The 21,196-nt window shown below is 37.8% G+C and overlaps 1 protein-coding gene across 2 annotated transcripts in view; it reads right to left on the bottom strand.

The window, feature by feature from the left end:
- LOC117403419 (autophagy protein 5-like) overlaps nt 1-21,196 on the bottom strand; it is a 68,425-nt gene that overhangs the window by 5,155 nt on the left and 42,074 nt on the right. The window contains exon 7 of one of the 2 annotated variants that reach the window (XM_059024619.1): nt 17,786-17,903. The exons of the other annotated variant lie outside the window; for it this stretch is intronic. Coding sequence (XP_058880602.1) covers nt 17,786-17,903 — 118 coding nt within the window. The remainder of the gene's footprint in view (nt 1-17,785; nt 17,904-21,196) is intronic. 2 annotated transcript variants of the gene reach the window in all.

Raw genomic sequence — 21,196 nt, 5'->3', positions numbered from 1 at the left:
GTCTGGAGTAAACTAATGTATTTTAGTGCCAAATAGCCAACCCTGCAAGAAAATAAGTATTTAATTATTTTGGTGCTGCTTTATACATCATATAAACAAACTAATGTTAGAATTGTTAAGCTTTTAATTAGTATGAAATAAGCCAATGTTTTAAAATGCTTCTGTACCCACCCAATTTCTACTACTTTTTGTTGCATTGGCTTAATATATGATTGTTTCCTGTTAATATATGAGGACCAGTGGTCTTAACCATTGGCACCCCCATTCTCTTACATACAAATTCCAAACCTTTGTAACAAACAGTCTGCTCATTAAAGAAATAGTTGTCATTCAGAAGGTATTTTTATAGACTGCTTTAAAGAACCGCATAAGTCAAATTTGTAGGCTGATTTTAAGCTGCTGTACATTAACTTCAATCCAATACATGTTTGTGTAGTCAGATGTAGATAAGTGCAAAAGGATAAATTCATCTTTAATCCTCATTTTCAAACCCAATTTTTCACCTACCATTTTCAACGTGACCCGTTTGCATTTTGCTAACTAAACAGAAAAACCAAAAGACTGCTTTTCAGCAGCACAACAGCTGTATTGTATTTCCACACACACACACACACACACACACACACACACACACAAATAAGGGCCACATTAAAAGCAGGTTAAACGGTGATGAACTGCTGGACTGACCCGACAGCGTCTGGACAATGCTTGTGCTCAGCATCTAACAAATTCTTTAACCTCTCCAGTGTTGATCAGCAAACATCCACCTAATTGAATCCATGGAAAAGAAAAACCACAGACTGTCTCTTTGGTACATACATCATGCTGAAGGATTTGTGTCTCTGCTACGGGGGCAAAGCTGGGAGAGGTCAGGTCAGGTGGAGGGTTATGTAGAGTCCAGGATGCTGGCCCGAAGGATCACATCAAAAGTTCATTTTAAAAGGTTGATTAATCTTTAGAAGAAATCATGTTGCCCTAATGCTTCCTGTTGCAGGATATCTCACAATCACAACGCAAAAAATAATAGTTACCGAAAGTTCAGAAGAATTCCTCCAGTGAACACCAACAGAAAGGTATAACTTGTATGAAACATGCACATCTGTAAGATTAACCTATAGAATTCATAAACACGTACAGCAGTGGTTGGCAATTACATATGACGGCAGGCCAAATTACCTGCGCGCAGCCGCAGAGTGGGTGACTTGCAAAATGTGTTGCAGCATGGCACAAGGCATACCGGCTTGTCAATAAAAAAAAAAGCTGGTCAGGCCGGTTGAAAACAAACCAAATCGGAAAAAAGAAGTAACAATTGTGATAGTATGTCTTTGTAACCTCCAAATAAATATTACTAAAATAATATATCATCTGTGTTGTATCTATTAAGAGACAAATTAGTTTAGTTTAACATTCCGATATGTTGTAAGTGAACTCAAAATGACTCTTAACGATGACGGACTTTATTGTACAGCTGAAAGACAATTTCAGGGCTCGCTTTGACTTCAGCATTCCCAGGAACGTAATCGTTTTTGTCCGTGATCCGTTTTCAGTCAACCCCGATGGTGATTTCTCGTCCCATGCAAAGCAAGTGCTTCCTGCAATCGACGAAGCAGCAACTAGAACCAGTAGTATATTTGCAGGCATCGTCGCTGCTGAAACCTCAATTCATTAACAAAGCAAATCATTCTGGTCCGCCTATATATGTCCAGGCAGCTACCGCTGGCTCTGTTTGTACTCTCCATGCCTGGATCTACTTACACATGCGAAGCGGCTTATTCCACAATGAATACAATATTAGAAACAGGTGCACGAAACAGGCTGACACAAAAATCTTTGGAGAACTGCCTACCTATCGCCATCACGTCTATCACACCTGGTGTTCTATAGCTGATCGCTGAACGAAAGTGCAATTTTTCTCATTAAATTTGTCATAACGCAATGAAGCATTAAAAAAAAAAAGTATGCTACTTTTGAATTGTGTTTTATGTTATTCTGCATTCGTGTCTGTCTATCATGTGAGGAATCCAGTTCCATAGCGAGACATAAATGTATCATCACAAATCAGCAACTACTGTACTTTGGAATCGATATTGCAAAACACTTAATTTTCTGCTTACCTCGCAAGAAATATATGCAGGTCGTACGGAGAATCCCCCATGACAGCCCCCTTGCAGTAATGTTAAAATGAAGTTCCGCTCTTGCTCAGCCGTTGATACAGCCCTGACAGGAGGCATCCGCGGGCCAGACGACACCTGTCCGTGGGCCAGATTTGGGCCGCGGACTGCCATTTGCCGACCACTGACGTACAGTATTTGACAGCCTTATTTAAAATGGAAACATTTACTATATTTACAGGTGCAGCTGATATCATCACACAATGGCACCCATGAGGGTGTTTTAGGCTGTGCAAAAAAATAAAATAAAATAAATAAATAAAAAAAAAGATTTAACCAGAGACATTAAGAAATGGTTAGTATGTTAGTTAAAAAAAACTTTTATTGTACTGAACTTTTGGGATCAATTGGCAAGCACTGATGGGTCAGTGGGTACATTTTCTTGTGCTCTTCTAAAATGTCACAGAGATGCCACCAAGAACTGTGTCATAAGATAAGCCCCAGATTCAGTCTCAGACACTCCAACTCTAGGGTTACTGCTTCTAAAACCCCAAGACACTTGTTCATTAAAGCTATACACAAATGACCTGGGGCTAGGTGGGCTCGCTGGGTAATTCAACAGCCTTTCACCTCTCTGGAGACATAGATTTGAATTTGACATATAGATATGAACATGGCTCAGGTGAAATGAGTTTGGTGGTCTCAATCACCTTTCATGGATCCATAAATGCACCAGCACAAAAAATAAAAAGTAAAACAACCAAACAAATAAATTCCATATTTGTGAAAAGTGAGACTTAGCCAGCTAATCCTCCAAAAAAAACTTAAGTACCAAATAAGACACAGAACCCATTGCTTAGACAAGGTTTTGGCGGTGCACCCAACTGGAAAAGAATGACGTAACCAGAGGGATGGCAGTCACCAGCTCCGGGAGAGATCAGAGAAATATAGTTTAAATGAAACAGGAAACATGAGAAAGGTTGAACAGGTTTTGTCATAACATACAGAGATGTGACGCTGGCTCTTCAATCCATGGTATTCATTGTTTGGCTCACCCCTACCATAGTTACCACACACAGGGCCCTGTTCATAAAAGTACTTGCCAACTGCCGTAATAAAATAAATTTTGTTTAAAACTAATGAAAGTCATCCATATTGCTATTCACAAAATGATCTGAGCAAACGGGCGACTGTCGCAAATCATTTTATGTATGGGTATACAGTCGTTGATGACATCATCAGCATTATTAATGTTCCCTGGGTGTCGCTGGTAGCTGTTGCAAAAAGAAAAACGGAATCCACCGACAGTAGCCTACTACCGAAACCAGAGTCTGCAGCTGCCAGTCACGGGCAGTTTGCAAAACCTGATTCCGATGTCCCTATCACGTCTGCCAAAAATTCAGGAAATGTCATAATTTAGAAAAAAAAAAGCATTTTTTTTAAATAAATAAAATGCAACGGCAACGCTGGTAAACACATTTCCATACGCACACATAAGATTTCCATTCTTAAGTGCAGGGCCTCAAAAAAAAAAAAAATAGGAGGACACTTGAATAATACTGTAATTCTAGTAATAATAATAATAATAATAATAATAATAATAATAATAATAATAATAATAATAATAATAATAAACCCTGCTTAAAGCATGGAATCAATCAGGGACGAGTTTATGTATATGAGGGTCAATCAGTGTTTTTTGCAATACCAAGCAAGCCCACATTTCCCACCGACTGCATTAGCAGCACTGGTATACTGTATATTGTAACGCTCCATGAAAATAAAACAGGTTCACACAGGCAGTATTCGTCCAAACTGGTTATTGTGAACACATGTAAAAGAAGTAAAAAGAGAAGGACCACTGTCAGCCGCGGATCACGGTAAAGAAATAATAAAAATAAAACAACTGTCCATTCTCAGTCTCTCACTTGCTCTCCGCTTCACAGTGCTGTTTCAAAATGACTATGCCAGAGAATATGTTCTTGTGTGAGTATATATTTATACTAAACATTTTCCTTCATATAAAGCTACAGTTTTTTTTTTTTTTTTTTTTCAAAATAGATAGTGTTAATCATGGGTATGTCAAACTGTATAACAGAGCAAGTGTAGTAATAAAATATGTCTTTAAAAAAAAAAAAAATTGTCTGCCAAGGCTGTTAGTTTAGACTTGACTGTAGAAAGTGTTCAATAACTCCTAGTTATCGACAGTATTTTGCTTTCGTTCACTCTTATGAATAGCAGGTTGACGCTCAGGACAGATGAAAACTTTATGTTAATGAGGTCACTGTTAACTTTTCTCTCAATTCGTTACAAACATGCCTTCATAGATGAAAATCATTGGGGCTTAACGATGCATCTGAATTATCTCTTATGAATAGCAACTGACGTTAAATAGGCGGCTATGGACGAAGTCCGATCATGTACTCCTGTTTTCTCATTTCGACAGGCGTTAACCCTTTATGAATAGACCCCACAGTGCTTTTCTACAACTGTTTGCAAACCTGCAGTTAGGTTATTTAAATCGAGTTTCAAAATGTCACTCTGCATTATCAATGGAAGACTCTTTCCTGGACGCGCCAATTAATGATGCATTATAGCAACCCTTCAGACCAGCGTGTTTAATTTCAAACAGGCCATTTGTCATGCCGGCAAGCTGTGATTAACACAGGGAAGCAGGGAGCCCTTCGACAAGGTCAGGGGAGGGGGACGGACAGACAGACTTGTGATTTGCTCCTCGGATAATCTAGATGGCCTGCTAATGAAAAGCATTTTGAAGGCAACTCTTCATCATTTTCTTGTTTATGTAGCCCCTGTGAGGACAAATACTGCAGGATTAGTGTCATGACCGTGTACATTACAGGGATAACACTTACCGAGTGCACAGCCTGCTTTTACTCCACACAAGTGACATTTCTGGCACACGGTGAAAGCCAGACTTGTGCATCTGCTCTCCATTAAATATATGGTACCAATCACAAATAGCAGAACACAGTTTTAGAGCTTGTAAATTCATATCTCCTCTAATTCAAGAATAACCCAATATCCCTAAAAAGGTCTAGCAAGGAATCTGAAAAGTAAAATAATTAATATCCGAACAAACAGCTACACTGCGGGAGGGGGTTCCTAAAAGCCATTTGAAGAATACAGCATGGGGTTATTGGGTTATATTTTATATGCTGTCCATGGAACGCCAAGAACGGGTGTTTACATCAGTCACCAGTACCTACTGCACTTAAAGTAAATCTCTGTTCCATTTCTGTTAACTATCTTTTAAAATGTTCTATTCCATCTTCAGTCAAAAAGAAAGTAAAACACTTTTTTTTTTTTTTTTAACCTCTCTTAGATAAAGTGACATAACCTATACCTTACACAGGATTCAGTTCAGCTTACGAAATGAGTTTCTGCCTGTGAAGATATTATGAGAATGACAGCAAAATACACAGTTTACAGTACAGTGAAGCCTTTATCAGGAAACGTCTGTATAGTAAATCGAATTGGGGGATATGTACATAGAATCTGTGAAGATGAAACCAATTAGTCCAGTTTCCAATTAGTTAGAACTGATTTTGTGACCTGTACTGAAATGTATCCAGAGATTACTCTGCTTTTCTTCAACATAATGCAATGGGATTTTGACTTATGCTGTTTTGTGTAAATACTACATCAGAATACATTACACACAATTGCTTTCTACCACTCCAATCTTCTGATAAGTTATATGAAAGTAATGATACAACGCTGATATTAGCCAGGGGGTAACATCATCCTAGAAGTATGTGGTCTCAAAATAATGAATGGGTTTTCTAACCCTAAGTAGCAGGCATCCTGGCACTGGGAATCAGTTACCTGCTAAAGTTCAAAGAGTATATATTTGTAAGTCTTTTTTAAAGCTCTTTATCCTCCTGAGTTTATGTAAGTGAAATATAAATATATTTATAGAATAGTGCTGAATAGTTTCAATCTCTAATCCTGGCGGCATAGCAATCTAAATGGTAATATTAATATATTTATACTGTAGATTACTGTTACTACTTTACCAAGTGATAGACAGCTGCTGTAGTTTTACATGATACGCTGGTTAAATCAGAGGTATCATTATTCATATACATTTAACAGTACAGAGTACTTTATCTTGATCTACATCATTGATTTAACAATTTGATAATTAAATAAGAGAATCACCAAACAAAGTCAGATTCCTAGATTATGAATTGTTAAAGTTTGCTGACAATACTGTAATAACAATTACAGCTATTAGGATTGGTATTACAATCTCACTGTGACCTACATTCACTGTACAAAGATATAAAAAATGTGTTTTTGATAGTCTCAATAACTTGTGGTAAAGAATGTTGTAACAATTATCACAACTCATTAGCAGTATACTTGATCTAATTAATAACGTAAATATGAAGGCAGACAGACTCTTCGGATATACTTTCACTAACTTTCAAAAACCAACTGATCTTATTTTTAATGCCCCATCATTACCCTGTTCAGGGTTTAATTACACATCATGGCAAATAGTATTTTATATTTGGAAGCAACATGAGGGCATTTTAGCTTTATAAATATTGGGAATTTCTTCAGTACTTGGGATTCCTGAAGTTATTCAGTTACATTAATGTAAGGGACTAAGTCACAGCCGGAAAACTCCCTCTGAAGTCCTATTTCCTGCTTACTGACAAACCAGCTGATGCTCAGCGACTGACATACTGTAATTGGGAGCCAGTCACTTATAGGCATATTTAGAAGCTGCTGATACTCACTTAAGTTAATGGTTGCTCATATTGAGAAAGCACACTTTATATTTCTGAATATTGCTGAGACTTTTCACCCCAAGGTGGACAACATATTAGCCTTCTGAACAGGGGCATGGAGGAAGAAATCAAAGTCTGAAAAGGCTGTCCTTACCTTGATTCTAAACATCATCATGTAAAATCAAAATACCTCATGCATCATGTGTGACTGGCAAGATTTAAAATAATAATAATAATAATAATATTATTAGCTTAGTGTTTTTTAAGCAATGCCTTTTCTATATATTATATATTTTCTATAATTGTGTGTTTTTCATGTTCCAACACGAGAAAGGAGAGAATTACAATCCATCATTACTACAGCATGGCCGCGTTACATGAAAAGGTGCAATGCTTTTTTGTGTTTCAAAACTTGCAGCTTTGAGATCTGAGGACATAGCCTTGTGAAAGGCAAGTTTATGCCAACCAAGCCCTTGATGGTTAGCCTGACTGCCTTAAAGGAAAGTCTACCATGGTAAACCCGTCACACTCTCAGTTTGTGCAAACATACGCACAGCCCCCAACAAGTCTTGGCTCGCTGCCATGACTAAGAGACGCTTGCTTCTTTTTCCCACAATCCCACTGGAAAATTAAGTTGAAAATGTACATAATACAATCAATACCCCAAACAGGTATCAACAACAGGCCGAAATTCGTTTTGATCTCAGTTTCAGAGCCTCTGCAACTGTGAGATGTGAAAACAGCGGCTCACCCCATTGCCTTAATGGCACACTTGATCCCCATGTAAAAAAAAAAAAAAGACTGAAAACAAAAAATATATATAATGAAATGCCTACCTGCACCAGTATCTATGCATGTAATTGCATGCATAGATCTGTGGTGTGACCTACTTCACAGTAAGTGCATTGGACCTGTAGTGTTCATAAACACATTGTTATATATATTGCCTATTATTTTCCCTTATGGACAAATCACCCTGTCCACTGTAAATACACTGCAACCTGTTAACTGTATTTGCTCAATTTAGTATTATGATCTTAGTTCTACTTTCCCTAGAACTAGGATCAGAATGCTGTTGTTTCTGATAATTATGTACAATATAAAACTTGTCAATCATTTTAAATACTGTTTTAAAAAAAGAAATAGATTTAAAAAGTACTTTTTAACTGGAAAAACCCAACTGGCATACAGACGTGCTCAAATTTGTTGGTACCTCTCCACAAAAAACGAAGAATGCACAATTTTCTCTGAAATAACTTGAAACTGACAAAAGTAATTGGCATCCACCATTGTTTATTCCATATTTATTAGAAATCAGACTTTGCTTTTGATTTTTTATTCAACATAATATTGTAAATAATAAAACAAATGAAAATGGCATGGACAAAAATGATGGGACCGCTAACCTAATATTTTGTTGCACAACCTTTAGAGGCAATCACTGCAATCAAACGTTTTCTGTAGCTCTCAATGAGACTTCTGCACCTGTTAACAGGTAGTTTGGCCCACTCTTCCTGAGCAAACTGCTCCAGCTGTCTCAGGTTTGATGGGTGCCTTCTCCAGACTGCAAGTTTCAGCTCTTTCCATAGATGTTCGATAGCATTCAGATCAGGACTCATAGAAGGCCACTTCAGAATAGTCCAATGTTTTGTTCTTATCCATTCTTGGGTGCTTTTAGCTGTGTGTTTTGGGTCATTATCCTGTTGGAGGACCCATGACCTGCGACTGAGACAGAGCTTTCTGACACTGGGCAGTACGTTTCGCTCCAGAATGCCTTGATAGTCTTGAGATTTCATTGTGCCCTGCACAGATTCAAGGCACCCTGTGCCAGGCGCAGCAAAGCAGCCCCAAAACATAACCGAGCCTCCTCCATGTTTCACTGTAGGTATGGTGTTCTTTTCTTTGAAAGCTTCATTTTTTCGTCTGTGAACATAGAGCTGATGTGACTTGCCAAAAAGCTCCAGTTTTGACTCATCTGTCCAAAGGACATTCTCCCAGAAGGATTGTGGCTTGTCAAGATGCATTTTAGCAAATTCCAGCCTGGCTTTTTTATGTTTTTCTTTCAAAAGTGGAGTCCTCCTGGGTCTTCTTCCATGGAGCCCACTTTCGCTCAAAAAGCGACGGATGGTGCGATCACAAACTGACGTACCTTCACCTTGGAGTTCAGCTTGTATCTCTTTGGCAGTTATCCTTGGTTCTTTTTTAAAAATCACACTTGACATTTCCATCAATGTGTTCCATAGGTTTACCAAGTACCAACTCATCATTTTCTGTCAAATATTTATGATTAAGAATGTCAGCATTAGGCAGTGTTTAGCTGATGTACAGTACTGTCGCACAATGTCATCAATACATACCACTCTGCAATAAACAATGGCTGTCCAGCAAAGTACAAATGTCTGACAAAATCATTAACCACTTTAACACCATGAAACCGATCACACAATAGAATGGGAAACTTGACGTACGCACGTACGTCAAATGAAAACCCACTTACAGTACCATGCCGTACCTGCGTACGTCAAGTTTCTTATTCTATTCTATGATCAATTTCTCAGCCTAGCGTTTCAGGTTTCTTTCTCTAAGGCAGTGCTAGTACTGTGGAATGTGCAATGAAAGTTGGGGGAGGGTCAGGTTACATTTGTATCCACTTGCGTGTCATGTAGCGATTCCAATCTAGCTGTGGGCGTTTAGAAGGCCGAGATATATTGCAGGAAGCCATTCAACTTTTCCAAGTATACATATAGTGTTTAAAATTATTTTTTTTTTGTTTTATTATTAGTTTTACTTGTTTAGTTGTAGTTTATATAGTTTTTCGCGAAAGCTAAACATGGCAACGTACGCTGTCTTTCTATAATGAGGAGTGAAGATGGTTTGGAGGATTTCGATACCAGCGACAGTGATGCTGACATCACTCAGCGATGATGATGAAGAGGATGTGGAGCCAAGAACAGTACAAACTGTACAAACAGAAGAGCATGTAGCTACTTTACAGGTAAGCCAGCTGCAAATGGGAAGCTGTTTGGTTTGAAATGGCAGTGCTGTGACAAAATACTATCAAAACACAGCACTGGGTACAAGCAATGCGGCAGCCAGATCCATCACAATGCCTGCGCAAAGTAGCTGTGTACACACATCTGTGACTATCCCTCCAACATAAGGGAAGCAGAGACCACAAAAAAGGTACAGGGTGTGCTACGAAAATGAAAACAAAAGAAAAGACACAAGAAAAATGTGTAGTGGTTGCAAAGGCAACCCTGGGTTCTGTTGTATTGAACATTTCAATAAATGGCACAGAGCAAGTCGATAATGGCACACGTTTGATGTTGTTTGATTTTTATTTGATAATTACTGTTTACTGGTTATTATTGTTATTAGCAGTGTTTTTGTTTTCACTGTTAAAAAACAAACAAACAAACAAACAAACAAACAAACATGTTTTTATCTCTATATTGAATATGGGTATGTAGTACACAGGAGCATAACGGGTTAAAGAAAAACACAGTTTAGATAATTTATGTGTGTTTTATTCATCATATGTTAACATTTTAAAGCAATTACAGGTTTGAAAACATTATTATTATTATGTTCAAAATCTGGTACCTGGGAAGGGGTTTCATTTTTACATCTGGAGTTGAAGTGGTTAACAGTCATTCTGCGCTCTCTTTATTTAAGAGTGTGCAAAAGCCGCAGAAATGGATTGCTTGTCTCTCAGTTCACTTTCTTGTTTTAGTTTAATGTGTCGCTTACTTTCAGTATGTTCTTTTACTCTGTCATCCCAAACATGTACCTCAATGAAACAGTATTTGCAATATTTGCAATGCTATGCATCCTCTTCCTTATCTGGCCCACTTCTGCTATTTAGCTTTTTGTATACTTCAAAACAAGGTTTTCTTTTCAATATTCATAAACTTATTTATGTTCCACTCAAAATATTTTATTTGTGTATTTCGATTTAGTTTTTGATCAAGCTAGTTACTACGCCAGCACTTGCCACAATAAATCAGACTTTGATTGGCCATTGGCCAACATAATCAGGTGATAAAGTGTTTGTGAAGCAACAGAAAACCAATCACGTGCGACATTTGAACGTTATTTGATTTTCTGTCTCAACGTACGTGTTGTATTCTAGGATACAGTGTAGAGATGCTTATTACAATGTCGAAGTCAAAACAGCATTTTAATAAAAATATTGTGTATTTCTTAAAAATAGTAGCAGGAAAATATTGAATAGTACACTAAAAATTGGGTATAAAATCAGTAAAAACCGATGGTTCAGTTAAAAAGAAAAAAAAAAATAATCCTGTAATTTTTCGGTAAAATTCATTATAAATCGGAAATGCGCAACACTAAGTATACAGCATGTTGCTAAGTATACAGTATGTTCAAGAAATAGGTGGACAAAGCCCAAATGTATAGCCATAGTTTTCATTTTGTTGACTTGAGGCAATTCTACAAGAAAGGAAGATTACTTTTGTTACTAGATTTACAGTTCTGCTTCAGTCATTATCAAGCCTGTGTGATCTTTTGATAAATCTGTTAAAAGGAGAAATTCCAACTAGGAATTTAGTTTGGGTGAATGTAATTTATTCTGCTGCATTTGCATTTTCCAACAATGTAAAAACACATGCCATCTCAGTGATCCTGACGAGGACTTGACAGCTAGCTAAAACACAACCCCTGGAAGAGTTGAGAGAAGCCGATGTGTCATCCTAAACATCCTGGTTTCTACCTCTTTCACTGTGGGTCTGAGACATGAGAGAGTGGGCTGATCTGTAGAGCTCTTGCAAGTCACACGTGTGGGCTGCTCCAAGGGTTAGTAACAGGTGGGGGATTTTTTGGTTTATTTATTTATTCTAAATTATGTTGTGTTTCTTATAATACTGGACAGAGTAACTGAAAACTGAACTCCACACACACACACGCACACACACACTCACTCACAGAAAAGGAATATGCTGTGCATTCAAACACCAAATAGAAGACGCCTTCTGAAAATCTTATATGAGCGATTTCATTCTTCACAGACAATTTTATTATTTTTTTTTTGCTTGAAAAGTAATGCATAGACCATAACATCCTTGAACTGCCATCTCTATGAAATTCAAGTGGGTCTAAAGCATTAAGAGCCTGCTGCACCATGAGTTTCAAGGACTACCGACATTGTAAATGTACCAAGAAAACAAATGCAGTCACACATGCACATGCAGTGGTGATTCACAACATGCCAACACATGACTAAGCAAGAGGTGTATCCTGGAATTACTTATTTGTTTATAAATGTGTTCACGGCACATTACCAAGTCTCACTTGGTTTGAGCTGGAAATGTCTGTTTATGTAACTGCTCTCCAGCAATGCATTCACCGTGAAGGCTTGTATTTCAAACCCAATATGGATGGGATGAGAGTTTTTCTTGTTTTGTTTTTTTAAAACTGACTCAACGTTCTAAGAATTCTTTTGCGGCTCATCAGAGGTATTTTCCATGGAAACATACAAGATGTTTTATAACTGCATGGAAAATATCTTTCTTTGTTTTGTATCAAGTGTTGTTGGTTTTATCTGAATGTTTGGGGATGAGTTGCCAGGACCTACTGGTAAATTAGATAGGTATCTGAAAGATGAACTGAATTGAACTCTGTTGTAAAATATGCTTTGGAACTTTTCATGTGAAAAGTTTTGCCTTTTGTCACAAATAATAATACAATATATGAACAAATAAAAAAATAAAACAATTTGCTTCCCTGTAAATATGTTTGTAAATCTCTTACATGTTAATTGCTCTTTTGGTATAGTTATAGTTGTCATAGTAAGTGAATAGTTAGTTATCAATACTGTACTTTGAATACTGTTCTGGCACTAAGTTCCTATGAATGCAATCTGGTTATGTTTTATACAGCAGACTCAAAATTGAGAACATAATTCTTGACTTGCTGCAACAACCACATTTTAAATAATGCCACTCATGAGGATTCCCTAGTAACGAAACAGTTTTTCTGAATCAACATCTACATGCATTGTTATACCATAGAGGATGGAATCATAGTAAAAATGCCTCACTCTGCTTCACACATTACTCTACATGTGTTGTACAGGGCTCACTTCCGATCCCCTTTGAGACAGGATGTTTTTCACGATGATAGAATATTAACTTAAATGATCTGTTTTATGGTTGTAGTGATTGGAATCTGTCAAAATGTCTTTTTTCATGTTTTTATGCTTGTCACAATTTATATTTAATTTTAAAAAGCAGTAATGAGTATTTTGAAATATGCATTTATTTTTTAAGGTTACTTTCAAATGATGACATATATATATATATATCAAGAAAAAATTATATATATATATATATATATATATATATATATATATATATATATATATATATATATATATATATATATATATACACACACACACACACAGTGCCTTGCAAAAGTATTCAGACCCCTGACCAATTCTCTCATATTACTGAATTACAAATGGTACATTGAAATTTTGTTCTGTTTGATATTTTATTTTAAAACACTGAAACTCAAAATCAATTATTGTAAGGTGGCATTGGTTTTATGTTGGGAAATATTTTTAAGAAAAATAAAAAACTGAAATATCTTGCTTGCATAAGTATTCAACCCCCACACATTAATATTTGGTAGAGCCACCTTTCGCTGCAATAACAGCTTTAAGTCTTTTGGGGTAAGTATGTACCAGCTTTGCACACAGTGTTGGAGTTATTTTGGCCCATTCTTCTTGGCAGATTTGCTCCAGGTTGTTCAGGTTGGTTGGACGATGCTTGTGGTCCACAATTTTCAAATAGTGCCACAGATTCTCAATGGGATTGAGATCAGGACTTTGACCGGGCCACTGTAGGACATTCACCTTTTTGTTCTTGAGCCACTCCAATGTTGCTTTGGCCTTGTGCTTGGGATCATTGTCCTGCTGAAAGGTGAATTTCCTCCCAAGCTCCAGTTTTTTAGCAGACTGAAGCAGGTTCTCTTGCAGTATTTCCCTGTATTTTGCTCCATCCATTTTTCCTTCAATTTTAACAAGATGCCCAGTCCCTGCTGATGAGAAGCATCCCCACAGCATGATGCTACCACTACCATACTTCACTGTAGGGATGGTGTGTCTTGAGGCATGGGCAGTGTTAGGTTTGCGCCACACATAGCGCTTTGAGTTTTGGCCAAAAAGCTCTTTCTTGGTCTCATCTGACCACAAAACCTTTTCCCACATCGCAGCTGGGTCACTCTCATGCTTTCTGGCAAACTCCAGACGTGCTTTCAGATGGTACTTTTTGAGTAACGGCTTCTTTCTTGCCACCCTCCCATACAGGCTAGTGTTATGCAGAGCTCTTGATATGGATTACTGGTGCACCATTACTCCACTCCCAGCCACTGAACTCTGTAGCTCCTTCAAAGTGATTGTTGGCCTCTCTGTGGCTTCTCTCACAAGTCTCCTTCTTGTTTGAGCGCTGAGTTTTGAGGGACAGCCTTTTCTTGGCAGTGCCTGGGTGGTGTGATGCAGCTTCCACTTCCTGATTATTGATCCAACTGTGCTCACTGGGATATCCAAACACTTGGATATTACTTTGTACCCTTTCCCTAATCTATGCATTTGTATTACTTTATCTCTAACTTCTGTAGAATGCTCTTTGGTCTTCATTTTCCTTCTGATTTACAGCCTGACCAATGATCCTTCAACAGTGGGGTTTTTATCCAGAAAATGTGACAGCAACTTTAATGGTTCACAGGTGGAGGCCAATGGTAAGGTAATTGTGTCCTCCTTAGGGCAATTTCTTTAATCGATGTAAACTGGGAGCTTCCACAGCACAGGGGTTGAATACTTATGCAAGCAGGATATTTCAGTTTTTTATTTTTCTTAAAAATATTTCCCAACATAAAACCAATGTCACCTTACAATAATTGATTTTGAGTTTCAGTGTTTTAAAATAAAATATCAAACAGAATGAAATTTCAATATTCCATTTGTAATTCAGTAATATGAGAGAATTGGTCAGGGGTCTGAATACTTTTGCAAGGCACTGTATATATAAATCAAGAAAAAATAAATAATTTGGGTAGAAATCGGGAATTATTTAGAAAGAAATAAACAAATGCTTAAACACAAAGTGTTGACAACAAAGTTGTCGTCGACAGTTTAAATCACATTGGGGTCTGCAAACTTTTAAAAACATATCTCTCTCTTTTTCTCTCTCTCACACACACACTGTATATAGAGGTATTTCTCTATTACAATCAAGTTTTATTTTGTAGTGGAGTTGCAAGTATAATTGCACACAGAACATGGGAAAACTAAACAACTTCATGCTGTTTTACAAAGAGAAATGATCGACTGTTACATCGAAATGCTCTTGGCTTAAACACACACTCATAAAACAAATCATTTTTTACATTTTTCTATAGGTAAATCAGCTTACCGTCATCGGCACCAGTTCTGCTCTGTTGCATTTGAATCAACTGCGCATGCGTTTATTCATAAACAGTATCTGCCTATACGGGGAGTTTTTGGGTTTAACCCGAATGCAGAAAAAAAAAAGCATGGGGGGGGGGGAAATCGGGTAAAACCCCAAAATCAGACGCTCTAACTATAAGTAAATGTCACTATTTTCAGCAATACATACATTTACATTAGTGCAAATTCAGTTTCCACAGCTGCTGTCAGTGTGCATCGAATTATGATAGCCATGTTCAGATTATAAATCAGTTCGGAATAAAAGAGCCCACATTAGCAAGAGATTACTATATTAAAAACTCAAAAATGGTTTGGCACTACTTTCTTGCATAAACTACAAATTCCATTTCAATCCCACTACACTTTAATGTCAAACAGAAGCCTTGTTGTTACAGCCTTGTGTGGAAGTCATGGCCTCTAATGTGCTGTTCAGGACAAAACCTGCATACATTTGTTTTTACAGATATAATGCCAATACCAATACATATACATCAATATCAATTAAATGCAAACAAATAACCCCTTGTCAACATCTGATAATATATGATAATAAAAAATGCAGAACTGCATGCACTAATGGTGAGCCACAAGTGTCTTTTTGTCCATACCGGTCCTGTAACATTGGCTTGACTCAAAAGGAAAAGCTGTAGGCTATAAATGAGTTGTTCAACGTGTGCTCATTTGAGTCCCTCTTGAGAACCTACTAATTAAGCCTCTGCTAATAAAACTGTTTTGAAGTCTGCTGAGTCCATTTCCCGTGTCTGGTCATCTTTCTTTCTAGGCTGCAAACATTGCTTGACAGGAAGCCTTGCTGTCTACATCCTCCCCTCTGACACACGCACACACATACAATTCTTCCAAGCTTCCATTCATATGATCTGCTGGTCTCTTCACATACAAAAACCTCAATCAAATACTATGTTTCCCCAACAACTTTCCTCTACTTTATTGTTGTGTGAATTCCAGGACACTGACACAACACTATGCCATAAAGGAGAGCAAAACCAGAGGTGACTTAACTTATTTGTGAATGAGATGTTTTCTAAACATGCTGGGCATATTTGGGAATAGTAATGAATAAGCTGAAAGCACACTTCAGAGAAACCGAGGGTTTCTGGTACAATAACGGTGGCATTAAAAGAAAGAACCTTCCTGCACACACACAGGGATATCATGATCATTAAAGGTTAAAAGAAAAAAAAAGAATTTGGAAAGCACTACACAAGGCAGACAAAAGAGGGGCCTGCTGCCAAGAAATCAAACAATCTGATATTATTTAGATCTAGCAAGATTTCACCAAAAAAAAAAAGCATGAGACACAAAGAGACTTTCTCCTTCATCTAGCCAGACAGACAAGGAAAAAAGCCCGCATGAGCAAGTCTTCAAAGAGAAATTTGTGATGGAGGCTTTTCCACATTCAAGCAGCCGCAAATTCCCTGTCTGAGAACCTCTTTGTTTTCTTCATGAATTTCCTTTGACGAGCCCCAGACACCCTGTTTTGGCTGATTTTTGCAGTGCAACTTATTATCAAGGGCTGCTCTGAAGTTCAGGTATTTTTTTTTTAATTGGTTGCTGCTGTTTGTGTTAAAAATAAGCCAGTGTAATATGTATATTATATTACAACATGGGTAGAAATCTTTAAAAATACACGTAAGGGGTCCCCGAGTGGCTCATCCAGTTAAAGTGCTGCTGCTGGGAGCGCATGATGAGTCACACAGCTTGGACGGCGCCAAGTTCGCGTCCAGGCTGTGCAAAGAGGCCAAACTTTGCTGGGGACTCCGAAGGGGACATCACATTGGCTCTGACGCTCCTAGAGTGGGGGACAGGAAACCGGCAGGGACTTTTTCTCCTCATTGCGCAACAGCGAACCCTACTGGCCAGACACCAAGCACATTCAGAGTGGATAAAAAGCAGGGCTAATCTCTGTTCTCCGGGATTGGAAGCCTGCCCACCTCTGCTCTGGATTGCTCAGCGTAAAAGCGATTCTGGCTTTAGGCTTGTGAGATCAGAAGATGCTCACACGTCCTCAGAACGTCTGTGCTGTGTGGGGACTCGCTGTGGCGAAGAGAAAAAACATACTTGGACATTCCAAATTGGGTGAACAATAAAAATAATAATTGGTCACTCTAACCCCTCCCCCCCCCCCCCCCCCCAAAAAAAAACAAACAAACAGGTAAAGCCATATGCATTTGCTTGAGTCCAAATGGTTTATGCATACAGTAGGACCTTGCCTTTTGCATCACCAGATAGAAACACTGTTCATGACGCTCTCTTTGTGCACAGGTTTTCCTTTCCAGGTAAAATTGATATTGGTAACTTAACATAATACAACACACTGCATGCACATAGAACATGTGAAGTCTATAGCACAGTACGTCAGACTGCCCACTGACATCACATATATGCAACATATAAAACTGTTTCAGCTTTATAGATCAACCTACCATCAGAAGTTACCGCAGCAGGAAACATTTCCTTCAGTAAATCACCCAGGGTGTGTGTCTGCCCCTCTGCAGTGACTGGTCGAAACAGCTTCTGAATGAAAGGACGGTCACTCGTCGTCTGTGTGAAGAAAAGAATGACGGAATGCTAAGAGAGAAGGTGGTTCAACTTTTTGGGGGTGATAAAGTAAATACTCCCAACATACTAAAATTGTTTTAAGGAGCTATTCCTGACAATAAGCCAGTTGCACATTGTAGACCTGATACGGTGGGGAGAGATACCAAACCTAATGGCAAGTTGTTGCTTACTTGCAAGTTATTTAAGGATAAAATCAGAGGCGGATTAAGACTTCTTGGGGCCCTGGGGCACACAGGTAGCCATTTACAACAACTACACGCACACTCTTAGTATCTGACCAATCACACATCACTTATTTGCATATTAGAGGCCCGAGGTGCACGCGCGCGCGTGCGTGCGTGCGTGCGTGTGTGTGTGTGTGTAGTTTGTGGAAAACGGATGTGTAGTACTGTATTTGATTTGATTTGACAGTGGAGAGATCTTTCAGCGACAAAATTATGATATACTTACAAAGACCTGGATATTGTATTAATCCATTATTATATTTATTGCTACATTGTTGCTATATTTATTTACTGCTATAGTTTGATCCACCGGTTATAGTGAGTTTTACTGGGGGCCCCCTAAGTGGCTGGGGCCCCTGGACCCGTGTGTTATCCACCCCTGACTAAAATACTGAGACACATACAGGGATCGAAATTAACACCCGCTCACCCGCCAACGTGGGTTCATTTGGTCTATGGCGGGTAAATTTCACATACTTATACACCACAGTGGCGGGTACGTCTTTGTACACTTAACACTTTGAATGCCAGCGGCTCTGTGCCAGTGCTGTGAATTTGCGACAACAGAAGCTGTTGGCTAAAACAACAAGAAACTTGGAAACATGATGTCACCACAATAAGCGCCACAACATTTGCTTTAGATTGGTCTATTATTTAATATATGCTGTCATTCAAGTTTTTTGTTTTTTTTTGTTTAGCAAATCACATATGAAAGTGATGTTGCTGACAACCAAACAAAACAGAGGAGGCGGTGCTTGCGCTGTGAAGTGATAGGACTAGTTTTCCCGTACAGTCCGTCACTATCTCTCTCTCGTCTTTAATTACTCCTCGTTTATTTTTTATTTTTAGAATGGCAAAAAAAAAAAAATACACCACACTGCAAGCTGTTGGTCTTCTATTTGCCGACCAAGATAGTGAGCCCGAAAGTTGTGATCCTCAGGACTGTTTATCCATTCAATTTTATTATATTTTATAAAAAAAAAAGTTTTGAAAACATTTGAATCACTGTTCCCATGTTGTACATTTTTTTGGGTAACTGCAGAAAATAATGATCAGACTTGTGAATGAATATTACTGACAAGCTCAAACTGTCCAGAGTGTAACATCCCAATTTTTCAGTGTGTGGAACGTTTTGTGTTGAAAACAAAAAATGTAAGGCCAATTAATGACTCAAATTTGTCACAGTTAGGTAAACTAGTAATTGTATTCATTAATTTATTTGTTTATTTGTACTGAATGAAGTATGAATTATATTATAATAGGGGTCTCAACAACATTTAGTTTTTGGGTTGTACAGTGAAAACATTATTGCATTTATTTAATGTATTGTATATAGTTAATTCAATTATACATGTACATTTTTTTCTTTTAAATATGCATCTATAGTCTCCCTCTATATTAATTTGAACAACTTGCATTGTTGAAATATTTATTGATGTTGTAGATGTTTTGTGAATTAAAAAAAAAAAAAGATTAATTAAAAATAAAAATAGTATATTACATAGTTTTCAAACACTATACTCTCCGGAAGACATACGGTGTATAAAGGACTGTATAAACTAATTTATTAGGAAATTATTTCACATTTACCTATATTGTACGGATTTTTACCCAGTTTTCCAATCAAATAATAACTGGTGAGTGTGCAGTGTGTGCGCATGCAGTCTGTGGACAGGGCTGGTGACTGTGCAGTCTGTAGAGAGGGCTGATGTTCAACACATCTCAGAAGCTATATCTTCACTCATGAGGCAGGCTGTTTCAGACCCTGTTGAGTCTGCTCTTTTCATTTCCTTTTGTCATAGTCACCCCCCGGAACGATGCTGGCCAGTAAAATGTAATTTCAAGCCCTGTACATATTCATACATTCGAATTTTGATCATACTGGGCAATCAAACATCCCCCACAAGTTGTTTTGTAAAACAACTTTTCTTTATTTGAAGCAGGAAGATGGGGGGGGGGGAAAACGGGACGGGACACACACACACACCGAAGTAAACATGCAACCAGACATTGCTTACAGTATGTACCTTAGACATGGCTTTGTTTGTTTGTATGATATTTACAGTATGTTTGAGTCGAATGGAAGAAGAGGTTGCAAGGCTGACAGGAATGCATTAAATTTGTCGATGGCTTTTCACCACCAACCAAATATTATGATACGGGGGGGGGGGGGGGGGGGATTCTCGGTAACCAGTTTTTACAGAGTTTATTCTCCTTACTTGACAGCATCATATATTTTTCAAATACTTAAAATGCTTACATCTAAATGCTCAGCCACCACTTCCTCTTTTACACTATCATCTGGAGAGGTTTATTAGATTCCCAGTAAGACCACATTAGTTCAATACTTTAAGCCTCCCCCACCCCCCACATACTGCTTGACTGTACAGTACATGAGTCACGAAAGGCACTGAAAAACAAAAACACTTTTTATAGCAGTGGGCTTTGCGTAGTGAGTGTGGCAGAAAAAGTAGGTTACATTTTATATTACTTATAAGTCAATTACTTCATTTTAACCAATACAGAATCCCCCCCCTCAAAGAGGTCAACATATTATTTGACATTACTTCTCAGGCACTAGTGCAATGCAACATGCCCCATAATAATCTTTCAAAAACAATTACTCACTGATCAAAGAAAGAGTTACTCACTGATCAACACTGATAGAATTTGTTAACTACAATAAATGCTTAATTAACAAATGCTGTCTTTTCAGCATGTATTTAAAATCTTAATAAACCTGTGTGTGTGTTTTAAACCTGCCAAATTAGAACACTAGTCGCATAACTATTTTGAGTCAATAAATCAAAGTAAAACCTGTTTTTAAATTGGGGGTGAGTGTCTGACAACCATTTAAAATGCTGCTATATCTGATTTTAAAGACTTCAGCATAAAAATAATTTCTACACCACTCACAAGTAAACAATTCACAGACTTCGAGTACCACTAGTCTTGGACTACTTTACCTAAATTAGCATTGAGTAGTCCAAGACTAACACTAATCTGGGTCTGTGTAAATTAAAGCAAAAACACTCAAAACTTACTGTCACA

This window comes from Acipenser ruthenus, chromosome 5, assembly GCF_902713425.1.
Source record: "Acipenser ruthenus chromosome 5, fAciRut3.2 maternal haplotype, whole genome shotgun sequence".
Classification (NCBI taxonomy): domain Eukaryota; kingdom Metazoa; phylum Chordata; class Actinopteri; order Acipenseriformes; family Acipenseridae; genus Acipenser; species Acipenser ruthenus.
This window is presented reverse-complemented; position numbering and strand designations above follow the sequence as displayed.